General features: G+C 44.4%; 1 protein-coding gene across 4 annotated transcripts; it reads left to right on the top strand.

Annotated features, from left to right (window-relative positions):
* Window positions 1-1,566: 1,566 nt before the first annotated feature.
* LOC146403053 (zinc finger protein 69 homolog) lies at window positions 1,567-18,457 on the top strand. 4 transcript variants are annotated; one of them, XM_005665524.4, is made up of 7 exons: window positions 1,567-2,222; window positions 3,188-3,288; window positions 3,382-3,858; window positions 6,147-6,232; window positions 9,985-10,111; window positions 10,713-10,811; window positions 17,035-18,457. In XM_005665524.4, the coding sequence occupies exons 3-7, from the start codon at window positions 3,732-3,734 to the stop codon at window positions 18,168-18,170; spliced, it is 1,575 nt and encodes a 524-aa protein (XP_005665581.1). In that variant the 5' UTR covers window positions 1,567-2,222; window positions 3,188-3,288; window positions 3,382-3,731; the 3' UTR covers window positions 18,171-18,457. The 4 variants fall into 4 exon arrangements, with proteins under 4 accessions (XP_005665581.1, XP_013832839.1, XP_084821781.1 ...); XM_013977385.3 differs by having other exon boundaries at window positions 1,567-2,345; XM_084965655.1 differs by lacking the exons at window positions 1,567-2,222; window positions 3,188-3,288; window positions 3,382-3,858; window positions 9,985-10,111.
* Window positions 18,458-18,618: the final 161 nt, after the last annotated feature.

Below are 18,618 nucleotides of genomic sequence, written 5' to 3'. Positions count from 1 at the left end.
GTGTGTGTGTTTTGTTTTGCACCCTTGGCATGCGGGGGATGGAAACCACGCCACCCTAGTGAGGACGCCGCCAGATCCTTAACCGGCTGAGCCACCAGGGGGAGAACCTTTATTTATTTATTTATTTATTTTTGTCTTTTTTTTGCTATTTCTTGGGCCGCTCCCGCGGCATACGGAGGTTCCCAGGCTAGGGGTCCAATCAGAGCTGTAGCCACCGGCCTACGCCAGAGCCACAGCAACGCAGGATCCGAGCCGCGTCTGCAACCTACACCACAGCTCACGGCAACGCCGGATCGTTAACCCACTGAGCAAGGGCAGGGACCGAACCCGCAACCTCATGGTTCCTAGTCGGCTTCGTTAACCACTGCGCCACGACGGGAACTCCGCTCCTTTATTTTTAATTTAATTTTTGTTTCCTGAGGTGGGCTGATATGAATATTGCTATTACCAGAAAGAGGAGCCCCGGTCATCCTCTATCCTCCTCTGCACATGCTGCTTCCTTTTTCTGCATGGCTCTAACGACCTCCTGTAGTATTTCTATTTTTCTATTGATTGTGGACGGAAGAAAAGTGCACAACCTAAAAGTTGCCAGTTAAGTTTTATTTGGGGACCTTACTCAGGAGGCTAGCCTGGGAAACAGCCCCTCCGATAGCTCTGAGCAACAGCTCTGAAGAGGTAATGGAAGAGCCAAGATACATAGGAGTTTTTGCTGAAGAAAAACATGTAATCAAACACAAGAAGATTACGGTTAAACGCACACAAAAACCCAGACGTCTCAAGTTGATGATTTTAATGCTTTTCTATGTATACGAAGATGCAAGCGTTTGGGCTCACTGAAATTATCCCTTAGCTATGCGTCTTTACTATCTAGGGCCAGGATGCAGCGAACTTTTCTCCAGCCTGGCTTCCCCTCAGGCACACCATCAGCTGCAGCTGCAGTGGCTAATGGCTTGACGGTGGGCAATTCATTATTTACTGGAACGTCTGGCAACATTCCCTTTCCATGTTATTATTATCTATTTAATTTTGCCAGAATTAAGATCCAAGAAAGCGAGTACTGCATTTTGATAACTACTACCTCCTCAGAGTCCATAACAATGTGTGGCAGATCTAGGTACTCAGAAGTTGGTTGTTGAGGAGTTCCCTGTTGGCTCAGTGGGTTAAGGATTCCGCAGTTGTCTCTCTGTGGCTCTGGCCGCTGCTGTGGTGCGGGTCCGTTCTGGCCCTGGGGACTGGGCGTGGCCAAAAGAAAAGGACGACAGCTGTTGAACAAAGGAATGAATGATAGAGAAAGGGCTTCCCCACCGGAAGAGCTGGGCGGGCCACGTGTCTCTTAGGACCCCTTTCAGGTAACGCAGGCGGTTCGTCCCTTGGTCGCAGTAAGGGAGTATGGCAGCCCGGGTTGGGGGATGCGGAGGCGGGCGCGGCGGCGGGTACCTGGGCGCGCTCCGCGCAGTCTGTGTTCCGGACTCCGGGTTTTCGGGAGAGCCCGCCTCCCTGGAGAGGGCGGGGCCCTGGGCCACGCCCCGTGGGCGGAGCCCTGGGCGGAGCCGGGGCCGAGCGTGCGGAGTCCGCCGGAAGGCGCCCTGGGCGCTGGTGCTGGAGGCGGAGGCGGCGGCGCCGCGGCGGCGGCTGGGGGCCTCCGTATCCCCGGGCCGGCGAGGGCTGGCAAGGCCGACCCGTGGCGCGGCCCCCGGCGAGGGCGCGTCGCGGGGGGGCGAAGGCGCCAGGGCCCTCGGGCTTCGGCCCAGGAGGCGGGACGCCAGTGGACTGGGCGCTGCCGTGGGGCCGGCATCAAAGCAGCAGCCGGCGAGCTGTATCCTTCCTCGGATCTGCGAGAGGGCGGTTCAGGGCACCCCTCGCACTGCGGTCCTCATAGCTCCGCTCCTGGGGACTGGGAAAGGACGCCTGGGAGGGCTGGGGTTGATCTGGTGCCGCAGCACCAGCCCTAGGCAGCCTCTCGGGAATTTGGAAAAGATCTCCGGTCCAGTCCAGAGGCTGACGGTCCTCTGGACTTGCGAAGGAAACCTGCCTGGACGTTGGGCGTGTTTTGAAGAATCGTTGTGTTGAGTGGGGTTGTGGTCTGTCTGTAAAAGGGGGGAATGAACAAAATCTGATACCCCCTGTCCTTCTTGAAAGAGACACCTCTGGAGCTGAAAGCCTCAAGGACAGGCGCTCTCACGCCCCCATTTCTGGTCCTAACAGCATCCAAGGCCGGTCTGGTGAGTAGGAAGCTACGCTGTCTGTGTCTGCAGTCTGGCAGTCCGAGGGAGGCATGCCTGGGAACAGCGAGAAGAGTGAAGCGTCCTCAGAGTGAAGCTTCTCTGTTTTTCACCATTTCATAAGTAAGACGCGAACGTTTCCTCGCTTTGGTAACCAGGCATTTTACTTTTTGTATAATCAGGGGCAGGATACTCTCCACATGTTCCTGTCCAAAGGATGCAGCTCCTTTCTCTGCATCAGTCACAGCTGAAAACAAAAAGAAGCAAAATATCCCGACCCACAAACAAGAAGTGAGGCCGGCTCCCTTACCACGGAGCCAGGACTAGGGCTGTTTGTGGGGCCGGGGCACAGTGGTACCCAGGTACAGTGGACCCAAGAACGCCGTGGAGCCACCTGCTCAGCTCTCAGGGGGTTAGAAGAAAGGATGGATTTGGGTGTTTTCCATATTTTCCTGTTACAAACAGTTCTGCAATAGTCCTCATTACACTCAAAGTCTGATATCTCCTCTATTTGAAGACATACTCTGCTCCCCCAGTTTTAGCATTTCTGAAACCAGGATGCATCTTAACAGAGAGATTAAAGGACCTGCCGGGCTGCCGGGCATGCACGTGGGTGGTGATGTGTCTGACAGTGCTTTTTGCCCACATGAAAACACAGTTATGTGATTCCTTCAGTTAAGATACTTGAACTTTACATTCAGATCTGTAATTGTTTTAAAAAATAACTTTAAAAGGTAATGTAATACTATGATTGGAGCATTGAAGCAGACAGTTTATAATAACGTCTGTAAAGATCCTGTATTCTCAGCATTGTTACAACCCTGGGAAGTACACTTATCATCCCCATTTTCTAGATGATGAAATGAAGCTCAGAGAGTTGACATGTCTTAGAGCTTTTAAGTGCAAGTGTCAGGATTCTAACCCAGGCTGCGTAATTTCTAAGCATTCTCTCTCTCACCTCCCAGGTCTGTATCCAGCCAGAAGATGCATGCAGCTTACAAGCAGAGAAGTCGAGGCAGGGTCTGTGCCGTGTATCTTTGGTGTTTGTGTGTCACAGGCTGCGAAGGTGTGTGTGGAACTGGAAACTAGAGCCACACCCAAAGCTGATTATTCTTATTCCCACACTGATGCCAACTCTTCGTTTTTGGATCTTTTGCAGTTTTAAGTATATTCTTGCAAGTTCTGGAGTTCTAGCTCTATGATCGGTTTTCTGGATCCCTCCTCTCCTGCCTTTCAGTCTTCTAGAAGAGTATGAAGAGGCATATACTCAGACCTGCTCATCCGGCTGTCTGCCAAGGAAGCAGAACTTAATTTAGGAGAAGAGTCAGATTTTCAGAGTTGCTAAAGCCACTTCAGCCTCTCGGAGCCCCCAGGTTCTGGTGCAGCGGGGACACAAAGTCCTGAGGGCAGGCGATTGTGATCAGAGGAGGAAGGCACTGAGGCATCTCAGTAGAGGCTCTGGCAGTTTCCTCGCCAGAAGCGGACAAGGCCAGTCAGGGTGGCATCATCATGCTGCAGCAGCTCCTGATCACCCTGCCCGCTGAAGCCAGCACCTGGGTAAAGCTGTGCCACCCAGAGAAGGCCACAGAGGGGGCGCCCCTGTGGGAGGACGTGACTAAGATGTTGGAAGGAGAAGGTGAGGCGAGGCAGATGGAGGGAGGGGGGAGGAGGAGGAGTTCGGTTTGCATGTGAAAAGACAGGTACCTGGTGGGGGTGGTCTCTTGGGTAGAAAACTGGAGGGAAGCAGGTCCTTGGGGCTCTTTCTGTGGCTTGGGGAAGGGGACAGCGATGAGAGAAAGTGCTGGGGGAGTTCCCGTTGTGGCACAGTGGAAATGAATCTAACTAACATCCCCGAGGATGCGGGTTTGATCCCAGGCCTCGCTCAGTGCATCCAGGATCAGGCGTTGCTCTGAGCTGTGGTGTGGGTCGCAGACATGGCCCCCGGATTCCGTGTGGCTGTGGCTGTGGCGCAGGCCAGCAGCTGTAGCTCCCATTCCACCCCTAGCCTGGGAACTTCCATATGCTGCAGGTGCGGCCCTTAAAAGGCAAAAAAAAAAAAAAAAAAAGAAAGTTGGGCTCTCAGCACTGGATCCTTGAGGCATGTGTTCCATGCTACTCCCATCTCCTGTTCTCAGATAAACACTCGACAGGAAGACAGAATTGGGGGATATTCCCCCGGCGGCTCCCAAGTGGGATTCATAGACTTCGGGGTCAGAGGATTCGACCCCCTTAAGTCCTCCAGTGGTTTTCCTTCACATGTTTCAGTCATGTTAGCCCCCAAGAAATATATTTTTCTTTCTTTTTATCTTCTGCCAAGAGGAAGGCCTGACATGCTTGGTTACTCTAATTTTACCTTGGACTATGTGCATTCAGTGGGAAATATGTCCAAGCATATACATTATGTAGTGGTTGGTTCGGGACAGATGGAAGGGCAGAGGCAGAGGAAATCCCATGTCTCAAACGGTCTCTTAGTTCACACCTTTAACATTTCAGATTCAGCCTCTGTTTATTGTATTCTAGTTCTGTCAGGCAGGGACTTTGCTAAGCATCTTGACAGATGGAAAAATGAATAATGATCTCTGCTGCGATTTTTTTTTTTTTTTTTTTTTTTGTGGCTGCACCTGCAGTATACAAAAATTCCCTGGCTGGGGATGGAACCCCCAAGACAGCAGTGACCCAAGCCACAGCAGTGACAATGCTGGATCCTTTAACCCACTAGGCCACCAGGAAACTCCTCTACTGCTAATAATTAACTGATGGAGATAGCCACATATCCAGAGCGAAAGAACTGAAAGTAGCCGCAGAATATCCTATGGTATACACGCTCTTCTCACTGTGCTTATCAGAGAGCTTTTCACGAAGCAGGTAGAATTGAATTGGGCCTTAGAAAATGTCTAAGCTTGTCATAGAAGAATTGGGGAAGAGACAAAGTGGTACCTGGAAGAGTGGTTCAGAGAATGGAAACTATTCGAGCCTAACTGAGGCGCAAGAATGTGGTCCAGGAGTTCCCATTGTGGCTCCGTGGTTAATGAATCCAGCTAAGAACCATGAGGTTGCAGGTTCAATCCCTGGCCTCGCTCAGTGGGTTAAGGATCCAGCGTTGCCATGAGCTGTGGTGTAGGTCGCAGACACGGATCGGATCTGGTGTTGCTGTGGCTCTGGTGTAGGCCAGTGGCTGCAGCTCCGATTCGACCCCTAGCTTGGGAACCTCCCTGTGCTGCAGGTGTGGCCCTAAAAAGACAAAAAAAAAAGAATGTGGTCCGTGCGTGAGTCCCACGGATGAAGGATGGTGGTTAGAGGGAACTTGCGCTGTGGAGGTTTATGCCTCGGGAGGATTTTAGAGTGCTTTGAAGTCCGAGGGAAGTGTTTATATTTTTCTTTCTTGTCAGGAACCTTTGGACAAAGGAGTGGCCTGGTAGATCTGTGCTTTTGCTTTTGTTTTTGTTTGTTTGGTTTTTGTTTTCTTTTTATGGCTGCCCCTACAGCATATGGAAATTCCCAGGCTAGGGGTCAAATCTGAGCTGTAGCTGCCGGCCCCGCCTGTGCCAAAGCCATGGCAACACCAGATCCAAGCCACATTTGTGACCTACGATGCAGCTCGTGGCAACACCTGGTCCTTAACCGACTGAGCAAGTCTCCTTAATCCTCTCGGAGACTATGTTGGGTTCTTAACATGCTGAGCCAGAGCCACAAGGGGAACTCCTAGGTTTGTGCTCTGGGACCAACATTGGCTGTTGGGAAGCATGAATGTCCAGAGCAGTGCGCCATACACCCTTGGCATTGAGGAGCCTCCAGTCTGCTCCTGAGCTGCTCTAAATGTCCCACTTTGTGATGGTACTGAGAGGGGGCCATATTCAGCAGGTCTGCAGGCAGTATTTCTATTGGGGGGACGATGCAAACTTTCTGGCTCTTTTCCTTCCTTAGCTCTGCTGTCTCAGGATGCTAACGAGACCCAGGGAAAAAGTTTAAAGGTTGAAGTCACTCCCAGGGACCCGACAGCAGAACCCCAGGTGGGTTGGAGTTTTCTGTCACTTTCTTAACCTGCTTCTTGGTTTTTAAAATGATAGCTTGCTATCATTTTAAGTTGGGGTGTGTTCAGGCCAGCAGATTCAACCCAGGGAGCTCCGTGCAAGTCAGTCTTGTACAGAAAACTGGGTGGAAGTGGTGGTAGTTTCCCTACTCATAAAAAGCATTTGTTTCTAACCAAAGCCTAGATTAACATGGTGCAAATTTCTGTAGAGAAAGCAGACTGAGTGGTGTCATTCTGGCCTCTAAAAGCCAACTGATGCCATTGGGATCGAGATAAAACCTCAATTTTTGTGAGGTTTTTTGTTTTTTGTTTTTTGTTTTTCGCTTTTCAGGGCTGCACCTGGGGCATATGGAGATTCCCAGGCAAGGGGTCAAATCAGAGCTGCAGCTACCAGCCTCCACCACAGCTACAGCAACATCAGATCTGAGCCATGTCTGCGACCTACACCACAGCTTACAGCAACACCAGATCCTTAACCACCGAGCGAGGCCAGGGGTCGAACCCACAACCTTATAGTTCCTAGTCGGATTAATTTCTGCTGCACTACAACAGTTTTTATACTCAAAAACAAACCTTGTGAGAAGAAGGTTCTAATGTTCTTTATGAGGAGGCCCTTAGAATAGTATCAGAAGCAGAGGTCAGACGGCAGCCAAAGGAGCAGTGAGCTCAAGAGGAGTGGTCAGGCCACGGCGCACACGGGTTAGACAGGCTGGGTGGTTAACAAGGGGCGGTGAAAGTGGTGTCCTCCCCACCTGGAAGGAGCACAGGTGAAGCAGAAGGGCAGCCATAAACAAACAGGAAAGGAAGATTGTTAAAAGGAGATGCTGAGAGAGTTTTAAGTGAGGAGAACTTGAGTTCTGACGTCAGATGGCACAGGATTTGAACTTATCTCTGGTATTTACTTGTTCCACGATTTTTTTTTTTTCTTTTTAGGGCCACACCCGCAACATATGGAAGTTCCCAGGCTAAGGGCTCAAATCAGAGCTGCAGCTGCTGGCCTACGCCACAGCCACAGCAACATGGGATTCCAGCTGCTGTGGCCTACACCACAGCTTATGGCAAGGCCGAATCCTTAACCCACGGAGCGAGGCCAGGGGTCGAACCCTCATCCTCATGGGTACTAGTCAGATTCATTTCCACCGCACCACAATGGGAACTCCCACTCTGTGATTTTTTTTTTTTTTCAGCTGGTTACAATTCCAGTTTCCTCACTAACTCAGATGCTAACACCTTTCAGGATCGACATGCATTCCAGGGTTATTCCCAGTAATATGGAAAAAGTAATAATAGTCTGACTATTTGAAGTGCTATCTTATCTCTACATTCCACTTACTTGGAATTTTTACCTCCTGACATTTATCAGAAACTGATGGGATTCTTAGCACTGGGAAAAGACTAAATTTCTTAAAATTGATGTATAATTTACATATAGGAAAATGTAATTAAGAAAGTTTTTAGTTCTATTTAAAAATTTTTTTCAAAGTATAATTGACTTACAATTTTGTGTTAATTTCTGCTGTATACCAAAGTGACCTTATCATATATGTATTATATATATTCTTTTTCTCATTTTATCCTCCGTCATGGTCTATCACAGGAGCTTGGATATAGTTCCCTGTGCTACACAGTAGCACTTCATTGTTTATCTATTCTAAATGTAATCGTTTGCATCTGGCCCCAAACTCCCAGTCCATCCCACTCCCTCCCCGTCCCCCTTGGCAGGCACAACTCTGTTCCCCATGTGGGAGTCTCTTTCTGTTCTATAGATAGGTTTATTTGTGCCATGTTTTAGATTCCACATATCAGTGATATCGTATAGCATTTGTCTTTCTCTTTCTGACTTATTTCACTTAATATGAGAATCTCTGTTTGTATCCATGTTGCTACACGTGGCATTAGTTCATTCTTTTTTATCACTGAGTAGTATTCCATTGTGCATGTGTACCACATCTTCTTAATCCATTCCTCTGTCAGTGGATATCTAGGCTGTTTCCATGCCTTGGCTATTGTGAATAGTGCTGCTTTGAACATAGGGATGCGTGTATGTTTTGAATTGTTTTGTCTGGATATGTAGTTCTATTTTGACGTATGTATATACCCTGTAACCAGATCAAGGCGGAAGAACGTTTCCACCATCTCAGAATGTCCCCTTGTGCCCCTTACCAGTCAGAACTCAGTTTTTCCCCCAGGAGAGCATGCACGGGGTCTCTGCATTGTTTCCTACAATTGCATGTAAATATATAATAAAAATTTTTATGTAATAAATCTATAATCGCAAAATAGTTTACTTTAAAAAAGAATGTACGTGCTGCGTTTGTTAGATACGGTGCTCAGTACATGTCAGTTAGGTTAAGTTGGTTTGTAGGTTGTTCAGATCTATATCCTGGCTGAATTTTTGTCTACTTGTTCTATCATTTACTGAGAGGAGTGTTTAACTCTCTGATTACTGTGCTTTCATCTATATCTCCCTTTATATCTGTTAAAACTCTGCTTTATTTATGAAGTGTCTCTTCTTTTATGCCTCATAATATTCTTTTTCCTAAGCCCACTCTATCTGATTTAATGTAGCTCCTCAAGTGTTTTGAGTTATTGTTTGCCTGGTATAGCTTTTTTGATTGGTTGACTTTTAACCTATCTGGATTTTTATATTTAAAGTGTGACCTTGGAGTTCTCTTGTGGTGCAGCAGGTAAAAGATCCAGCATTGTCACTGCAGTGGCTAGGGTCACTGTTGTGGCGTGAGTTTCATCCCTGGCCCAGAAACTTCCACATACCGTGAGTGCGGCATGTGATGTAGGTCGCAGATGCAGCTCAGATCCTGCATGGCTGTGGCTGCAGCTGCAGCTTCTGTTTGACCCCTGGCCCGGGAACTTCCACATGCCCCAGGTGCAGCCATCAGAAGAAGAAAACAAAAAGCAAAACCTATGTGTATATGAGATAGATAGATAGGTAGGGTCCATTTGTTTTGTCTGTTGTATTTATTTCCAGAAAACTAAGCCCTTACCGCTGACTGGTGGTTAAGGTGAGGGCCTGATTATTCCAATTTTTCCTAGAGGTATGACTGAGCTCTGACTGAGATACCCTTTAATTTGATTGACTTCACTTCTGATTAACCCAACTACCAATGCCCCGTGCCACCACTGCCACCACCTTTTTACCTCTTCAGTGTTGGCGTCAGACCCCAGTAGCAGGCAGTTTTGTTCATCTGACGTTAAACTCCAGCAGAGCCCCAGAATTTCAGCTCCACAGAAAAGCCTCTCGCTCCCCTCCCCGAGCCCCCGATCTCACCTCCTTCCACTCTCCGTTCACCAGCCCACCCCCAGTCACGCTGGCCTCTCTCCTCGTCCTCAGACAGGCCAAGGACCCTCTCACCTCAGGTCCTTTGTCCCTCAGATCTCCACGTGGCTCTTCCTCACTCAGTGCATGTCTCTGATCAGAAATCCCCCTTTGGGGAGGCGTTTCCCAACCACCTTACGTGAAGGATCCTCCCACCTGCTCTGTGGCCCTCTCTGTCCCCTCATCCCGCTTAATTTTTTTTCCTGAGACATGTATGACCATCCGTCCTTCTATAGATTTAATTATGTATAGTAATTTCCAGAGAACTGCCAAACAGATCCAGAGGAGGCGCCCAGTAAAACTGGCTTGGAGTTTCTCTGAACTTAGAATATGGTCAGAACACCTCGGACCCTGATGGAGGTGGCCTCTGACTAAAAGGAACGTGTGTGGTGTTCTAGGAGCAGTTGACCTTCAGGGATGTATCCGTGGACTTCACCCAGGAGGAGTGGGGGCAGCTGGCCCCTGCTCACCGGCACCTGTACCGGGAGGTGATGCTGGAGAACTATGGGAACCTGGTCTCCGTGGGTAAGGACGGGCTCCCCATACAGCCAGAAAGCTTCCCGTTACAGAGTCATTATTCCTAAATAATAATAATAATATTATTATTTTGCTTTTTAGGGCCGCACTTGTGGCATATGGAGGTTCCCAGACTAGAGGTCCAATCAGAGCTGTAGCTGCTGGCCTGTGCCACAGCCAAAGCAACACAGGGTCCGAGCCACATCTGCGACCTACATCACAGCTCATGGCAACGCCAGATCCTTAACCTACTGAGCAAGGCCAGGGATTGAACCTGCGTCCTCATGGATGCTAGTCAGATTCGTTAACCACTGAGCCACGATGGGAACTCCCCTATTCCTAAATGATTAAATGTTGTGGATTCCTGGGGTCTGGGCTTGGGTTCTGTCTTGGAGATAGATGTCTCATTCCTTTGAAAGTCAGGTCAGAGTGTATCTGAATCTCCTTCCTGGGGTAACACTTTGGCTTTGCAGAGCAAGAAAAGAAAGACAGACTGTGGTCCCCTTTTATGTTTATGGAGACTCTAAACACCAGAGGGCTGGAACTGCATTCCCGGGGTGGTTCTTAGACCTCAGCCTAAGTGTTCATACCCTTTTTTCTCATTCCATAGCAAGGTATCAGCTTTCTAAACCTAGTGTGATTTCCCAGTTGGAGAAAGGAGAGGAACCATGGATGACAGAGAAAGAAGGCCCAGGAGATCCCAGTTCAGGTGAGACCAAGGCAGAGGGTACCTTTTATTTTATTTTTTGTCTTTTTGCCATTTCTTGGGCCGTTCCCGCGGCATATGGAGGTTCCCAGGCTAGGGGTCCAGTCGGAGCTATAGCCGCTAGCCTAAGCCAGAGCCACGGCAACGCCAGATCCGAACCGAATCTGCAACCTACACCACAGCTCACAGCAACGCCGGATCCTTAACCCACTGAGCAATGCCAGAGATCGAACCCGCAACCTCATGGTTCCTAGTCGGATTCGTTAACCACTGAGCCACAATGGGAACTCCCAAAGGGTACCTTTTAATATGTCAGCCAGAGTGTCCAGTGTCTTCCCAGGCTGTGAGGAAGGCTGCCATCAGTGGAAGGGCATGCTCTGAACCCGCGTCCCCCTCCCTTTGCCACCCCTTTCCTTTACCTGACCTGGTAAAGGTCTTTCTGGGGTTCAGAGGGAGGAGAAGGCTTCTCCTCCTTAAAGTTAAACTTGATTCTCCCTTTCTTCAGTATCTTGACGTTCATCAACTTCCATTTTATTTTATTTTTTTGTCTTTTTAGGGCTGCACCCGCAGCATATGGAGGTTCCCAGGCTGGGAGTGGCCTACGCCAGAGCCACAGCAACGCGGGATCCGAGCCACGTCTGCAACCTACACCACAGCTCACGGCAATGCCAGATCCTTAACCCACTGAGTGAGGCCAGGGATTGAACCCGCAAACCTCGTGGTTTCTAGTCAGATTCGTTTCTGCTGTGCCACGACGGGAACTCCTCCAACTTCCATTTTACACTCCTAGCTTTGATTTTCACTTTCTTTTAACTTAAGTGTCTTAGTTTATTGTAACAACTACTCTTTTTTTAAAAAAAATCTTAGTTTATTGTAACAACGACTCTTTTAAAAAAATTGAAGTATAGGGTGTTCCCGTTGTGGCTTAGCAGTAACGAATCCGACTGGTATCCATGAGGATGCGGGTTCGATCCCTGGCCTCGCTCAGTGAGTTAAGGATCCAGTGTTGCTGTGAGCTGTGGTGTAGGCTGGAAGCTGCAGCTCCAATTCAGCACCTAGCCTAGGAACTTCCATATGCTGTGAACGTGGCCCTAAAAAGAAAAAAAAATAGTAAGTATAGTTGATTTACAATGTTGTGTTAGTTTCAGGTGTACAGCGAAGTGATTCTTTTCCTTTATAAGTAATTACAAAACATTGAGTGTAATTCCCTTGGCTGTATAGTAGCTCTGTGTTGGTTATATATTTTATATATAATAGTTTGTATATGTTAATCCCAAACTCCTAATTTATCTCTCCCTCCCTCTTTCTCCTTTGGTAATCATTAAAAAAAAATATGGAACGCTTCACAAATTTGCATGTCATCCTTGCATATCATCCAGTTTTAGCATATGTGCTGCCAAAACAAGCACTGTAACAGCTACTTTATGGAAAATCCCCAAGAGAAATTACCACAGGATTCCTTCTTATCAAATCTAATGGTCTTTAACAATCTTCTAAACTTTGCTTTTATTATGAAATATTTTAGACAGTCAGAAAGGCATAGAGAACATTATAATAAATTCCTATGTAACCTCCACCTAGATTAAGAAATACGACAGAGTTGAAGCTCCACTCTTTCCCTTCCACCTTTTGAAATAAGCAGCCCTTCTGAGTTTATACAGTTTCAGTTCAGTATGTATCTTCTTACTTTTTACTGCATGTGTGTATCCCCAAACAATATATAATGTTGTTTTACATGTTCTTACTCTTTAAATAAATGGTATATGTACTTCTCCCACTTGCTTTTCTCACTCAGCACTGTCGATACTAATCAACAAGCACCTCCTGTATAGCACAGGGGACTCAACATATGGGAAAAGAATCTGAAAAATAGTGTGTAACTGAATCACTTTGCTGTACATCTGAAACTAACACAACTTTGTAAATCACCTAACTTCAATAAAAAATTTAAAAAATGTTTTTTAAATTGTTGATGTTTATCCATATCATTTTAGTTCATTCATTTCCATTGAATTAATAAACCACACTTTATACATTTTCCTGTTGATAGACATTTATACTATTTCCAAATTTAGGGGTTACAGAGATGCTGCAGTAAATCTTTCTGTGCATGTCCTGTCATGTACATAACCAAGTGTTTCTCTGAGATACTTCATATAAGCAGATTTGTTGGGTCACGGGGCAGGTGCACCTCTGTTTTGGCAGGTATTTCCAAATTGACCTTCAAAGCAAATTGTACTGATCAGCAGGTTTTGAAAGTTTCCAAAACTCAACATCTTTGTGAACACTTGGCATAGTCAAACTTTCACATTTTTATAAATTTAGTGAGTGAACATGGTACCTTGTTGTTGGTTTTTTTTTTTTTTTTTTTCATTTTCCTGATTCCTAATAAGAGGGAGTATATTTTTCATATATTGACCATCCATCCAGGATTTCTTTTCTGTAAATTACCTGTTTATATCCTTTGCCAATTTTTCTATTATAATTTTCCCTTACTAATTTAGAGAAAAAAATATACTTTTTCTTTTTAGGATCACACCTGTGGAATGTGGAAGTTCCCAGGCTAGGGTCCGAATTGGAGCCGCAGCTGTCAGCCTACACCATAGCCACAGCAACACTGGATCTTAACCCAAGAGCGAGGCCAGGGATTGAACCTGCATCCTCAAAGATACTAGTTGCATTCTTAACCTGCCGAGCCACAATGGGAACTCTTATTTTATATTTTTAAAATTTTGCTTTTCATGTGTAGGTTTAAATCTGAATTTATTTTATAAGTACTGTGAGGTGAGGATCTAATTTAACTTCTTCTACATGGACAATCAGTCTAGGAAGCATTTATTAAATAGTTGATGCCACTCTGTCACCCGCCAAGTTTCCTCATGTTCTTGGGTCTCTTTCTGGGCTCTCTCTATTCTGTTTCAATTTTCTGTTTTATGTCCCAACTCTAATGCCAGGCTATCATAATTACTCTATTTCATAGTGAGACTTAATATCCTGTTCTTCAAAATTACCCTGGCTCTTGTTAGCCCCTTGCTTTGCCATATAAATTACGTAATGAGTGCATCAAATTGCACACACACAAATACTCTGGTGGTTATTTTGATTGGAACAGAATTGAATTTATAGATCAATTTGAGGAGGAATTAATGTTACAGTGCTGAGGCCTACTGACTAGGAATATGATATATTGCTCCACTTATTGATATTTCCTAATTTTTTAAAATAAAAGTTTCAGGATTTCTCCTCATGAAGTCTTGTACATGTTGCACATCCTTGTCAGATTCATCCTGAAGAACTTATATTTTGTTGCTTTTGTAGATGGTATACATTTTTTCAATTATGTTTTGTCTTTGTTGCTAGTGTGTAATAGTATAATTGGTTTTGATCTTCTGGCCAGCCGTCTTGTTTCACTCTGTTTTTAATTCCAATTATTTGTGCATTCCCCTGGGCTTTCTCTTTTTCAGCTTATAATAATGAAAATAACAACAAAAAGCTACCATGAGAGTTCCCTACTGGCTCAGCAGGTTAAGGATCCAGCATTGTCACTGCTGTGACTCTGGTTACAGCTGTGGCAGGTTTGATCCCTGGCCTAGGAACATTCTCATGCCACGAGTGTGGCCAAAATAATAATAATTATAAAAGCTACCATGAATGTTCTTTGCCTGCCTCTGGATGAAATCTCAAAGAGGTGTTTGAGATGTCCTGTCCCTTTAAATAACAAGAAAAGTCTGATTTTAGTGAAATGTTTAGTTTGGTGCAATAAAACTTCCACCTTCAAAGTTAAATCTCTCCTCCCCTAGCCTGGGCCTGCTTCAGCTGGGACACTGAATTGAGGAGGTGTCACAGATGGCCTGTTCTCTCTTTACCTATCTTCTTCTCTTCTTCCTCTCCTAGTCAGGACCAGAATCAGGGGCCTGCAGAACACTTTATAATTGCCTGCATTCGTTTAGAATTTAGGATTCAGAAGTACTAATGATCCTTCTGTGTTAATCAAAAATCCTACAAGAGAGAGTTCCCATTATGGCTCCGTGGGTTACGAACCAGCTAGTATCCATGAGGATGCGAGTTCGATCACTGGCCTCGCTCAGTGGGTTAAGGATGTGACATTTCTGTGAGCTGTGGTGTAGGTCACAGACATGGCTCAGATACCTTATCGCTGTGGTGTAGTCTAGCCTGGGAACTTCTGTATGCCGCAAGTACAGCCCTAAAAAGAAAAAAAAAAAAATCCTACGAGAAATTATCTTTTCAGGAATACAAAGCTCTCTGTTGAAATATTAGTAATGATGCAATAAATTATTAAGTAAGAAGACCAGTCAGAATTTTAAAAGATAAGGACATTTTCATTAGAATATAGCAACAGTACCAACATAGCCATCTGGGTTTCTTCCAAGTCTCTTCTGTATTAATAACACTTCCAGGGACTGATTAATAACTACAGAAAGCAGCATAATGTATAAATATTAATACAAATTTCAAAAAAAGACAGCTTGACATTCTTGTGAATGCTCTTAGTTAAAACTTTTATTTTATTTATTTATTTATTTATTTGCTTTTTAGGGCCACACCTGTGGCATATGAAAGTTCCTAGGCTAGGGGTCAAATCGGAGCTACAGCTGCTGGCCTATGCCACAGCCATAGCAACTCCAGATCTCAGCCATGTTTGCAACCTACACCACAGCTCATGGTAACGCCGTATCCTTAACCCACTGAGCGAGGCCAGGGCTGGGACTACATCCTCTTGATCCTAGTTGGGTTTGTCAACTGCTGAGCCATGAATGGAACTCCCTAAACTTCATTTTCTGAACGAATTGGAGTAGGGAGAAGGAAATCTTTTTATTTTTCTGAGAATATTTTCCAAAAGTAGTTATCAACTTAAAAGACATATTAAGACTTAGCCCCGAAACATGATCATTTAGTCTTTTTTTAAATTTATCTTTTTATTGTTATTTCCCCCAACACACTTTTTTTTCCCCACTGTACAGCATGGGGACCCAGTTACACATAATGTGTACATAATTTTTCCTCCCATTGTCGTGCTGTGTTGTAAGTGTCTAGACATAGTTCTCAGTGCTACACAGCAGGATCTCATTGTTAATCAATTCCAAGAGCAATAGTTTATATCCATTGACCTCAAGCTTCCAATCCCTCCCACTCCTTCCCCCTCCCCCTGGGCAACCACAAGTCTATTCTCCAAGTCCATGATTTTCTTTTCTGTGGAAAGGTTCATTTGTGCCTTATATTACATTCCAGATATAAGTGATATCATATGGTACTTGTCTTTCTCTTTCTGACTTATTTCACTCAGTATGAGAGTCTCTAGTTCCATCCATGTTGCTGCAAATGGCATTATTTTGTTCTTTTTTATGGCTGAGTAGTACTCTACTGTGTATATATACCACATCTGCCTAATCCAGTCATCTGTTAATGGACATTTGGGTTGTTTCCATGTCTTGGCTATTGTGAATAGAGCTGCAATAAACATGCAGGTGCATGTGTCTTTTTTAAGGAAAGTTTTGTCTGGATATATGCCCAAGAGTGGGATTGCTGGAACATATGGTAGTTCTATGTATAGATTTCTAAGGTACCTCCATACTGTTCTCCATAGTGGCTGTACCAGCTTACATTCCCACCAACTGTGCAGGAGGGTTCCCTTTTCTCCACACCCCCTTCAGCATTTGTTATTTGTGGACTTATTAATGATGGCCATTCTGACTGGTGTGAGGTGGTATCTCATGGTAGTTTTGATTTGCATTTCTCTAATAATCAGTGATGTTGAGCATTTTTTCATGTGCTTGTTGGCCATCTGTATATCTTCTTTGGAGAAATGTCTATTCAGGTCTTTTGCCCATTTTTCCATTGGGTTGTTGACTTTTTTGCTGTTGAGTTGTATAAGTTGTTTGTATATTCTAGAGATTAAGCCCTTGTCAGTTGCATCATTTGAAATTATTTTCTCCCATTCTGTAAGTTGCCCATTTAGTCTTAATGGAAGAAAAAGGACTAAAGTGTTTGAATTTTCACTCTGTATAAAAAAAGTCATACCTTTACCCTGTTCACTGTTTCTTAATTTCCCATTACATCACCAGGCTGCATAGCTATATTTAAATATACTCAAAATCTTAGGTACTTTATATAAGATTGTTATCTAAATCTCTGTTCCATAGCCGGTACAATAACTGATTTTTTGAAGTGTAATGAATGTTATTTGTATTTTTTCCATTTCTTTCAGGCTTGACAAGTAAAACAGAAACCAGTGTGTCAACTGCAGAGAACGACATTGTACAGGAACAGTTATATCATAGCATGATGATGGAAAGGCTCATGAGAGATGATGTCATTTATTCCACATTGAGAGAAGTCTCAAAATATGATTATGAGTTAGAAAGGCAGCAGGATAGCTGTGGAAGAGATATGAGACAAACCATCTGGACCCATAAGAAGAGAGGCCAAGAAACTAGCAAATTTGGCAGAAGTATTACGAGTTCAAATATTGTTATAGAACAGAGGCACCATAAATGTGACATGCCTAAAAAGAGAAACAAATACAAATCAAATTTGATTAATCATCCAATGAGTTACATACGAACAAAAACCTATGAATGTAATATATGTGAAAAAGTCTTTAAACAACCCATTCACCTGACTGAACACATGAGAATCCATACTGGTGAGAAACCTTTCAGATGTAAGGAATGTGGAAGGGCCTTTAGTCAAAGTGCATCCCTTAATACACACCAGAGAATCCACACTGGTGAGAAACCCTTTGAATGTGAAGAATGTGGCAAAGCCTTCAGACATCGTTCATCTCTTAATCAGCATCACAGAACTCACACTGGAGAGAAACCCTACGTATGTGATAAATGTCAGAAAGCTTTCAGCCAGAACATTAGCTTGATCCAACACTTGAGAACTCATTCTGGAGAGAAACCCTTTACATGCAATGAATGTGGGAAAACCTTTAGACAGATTAGACATCTTAGTGAACATGTAAGAATTCACACTGGGGAGAAGCCGTATGCATGTACTGCATGTTGTAAAACCTTTAGTCATAGAGCATATCTAACGCATCACCAGAGGATCCATACTGGGGAGAGACCCTACAAATGTAAGGAATGTGGGAAAGCCTTTAGGCAGAGGATACACCTTAGCAACCATAAAACTGTTCATACAGGAGTGAAAGCATATGAATGCAAACGCTGTGGAAAAGCCTATAGGCATGATTCATCGTTTAAAAAACATCAGAGGCATCACACAGGAGAAAAACCTTATGAATGTAATGAATGTGGAAAAGCCTTCAGCTATAATTCATCACTTACTCGACACCATGAAATACACAGGAGGAATGCCTTCCAAGATAATATGTAAAAACAGATTCTTCAACATGAGAACAAAAACCAAGTCTAAATTAGTGATTCTACACTTCAAATTTCAAGACTCTAAATTTGAGGAATTGATATAATAATGCCAAATTTTAATTTTTCCCACTGTATAAATAAACATTACATTGACAACTACTACTACTAATACCTCCATAAAAAGTCCTTAATTGAGAATAAAGGATGGTCCTTCAAATTAAATTCAACAATATGGAAAATTGACACATTATTATTTTTATGATTTTATGGTGGATTAATAAATTATTCTTCATGGCATTCACTGATTTATAGACCAGCATTTGGGAACTATTGTTTAAAATATCACCACCCTATTTTTTTAATTGAAAAGTATTTTTTAAATGGGGAAAATTTTACAGAGTGTGAAGTTCAAAAGGTACAGTCAGGATTTCTCTTGTGGTGCAGCAGGTTAAGGATCT

The sequence above is a fragment of the Sus scrofa genome, chromosome 6 (genome assembly GCF_054392235.1).
Source record: "Sus scrofa isolate SSC_HxYL_T2T_F1_AM1 chromosome 6, Sscrofa_HxYL_maternal_Yorkshire_Landrace_v2.0, whole genome shotgun sequence".
Classification (NCBI taxonomy): Eukaryota; Metazoa; Chordata; class Mammalia; order Artiodactyla; family Suidae; genus Sus; species Sus scrofa.
The sequence above is the reverse complement of the archived record's forward strand: the minus strand, read 5'-3'. Positions and strand labels throughout refer to the sequence as shown.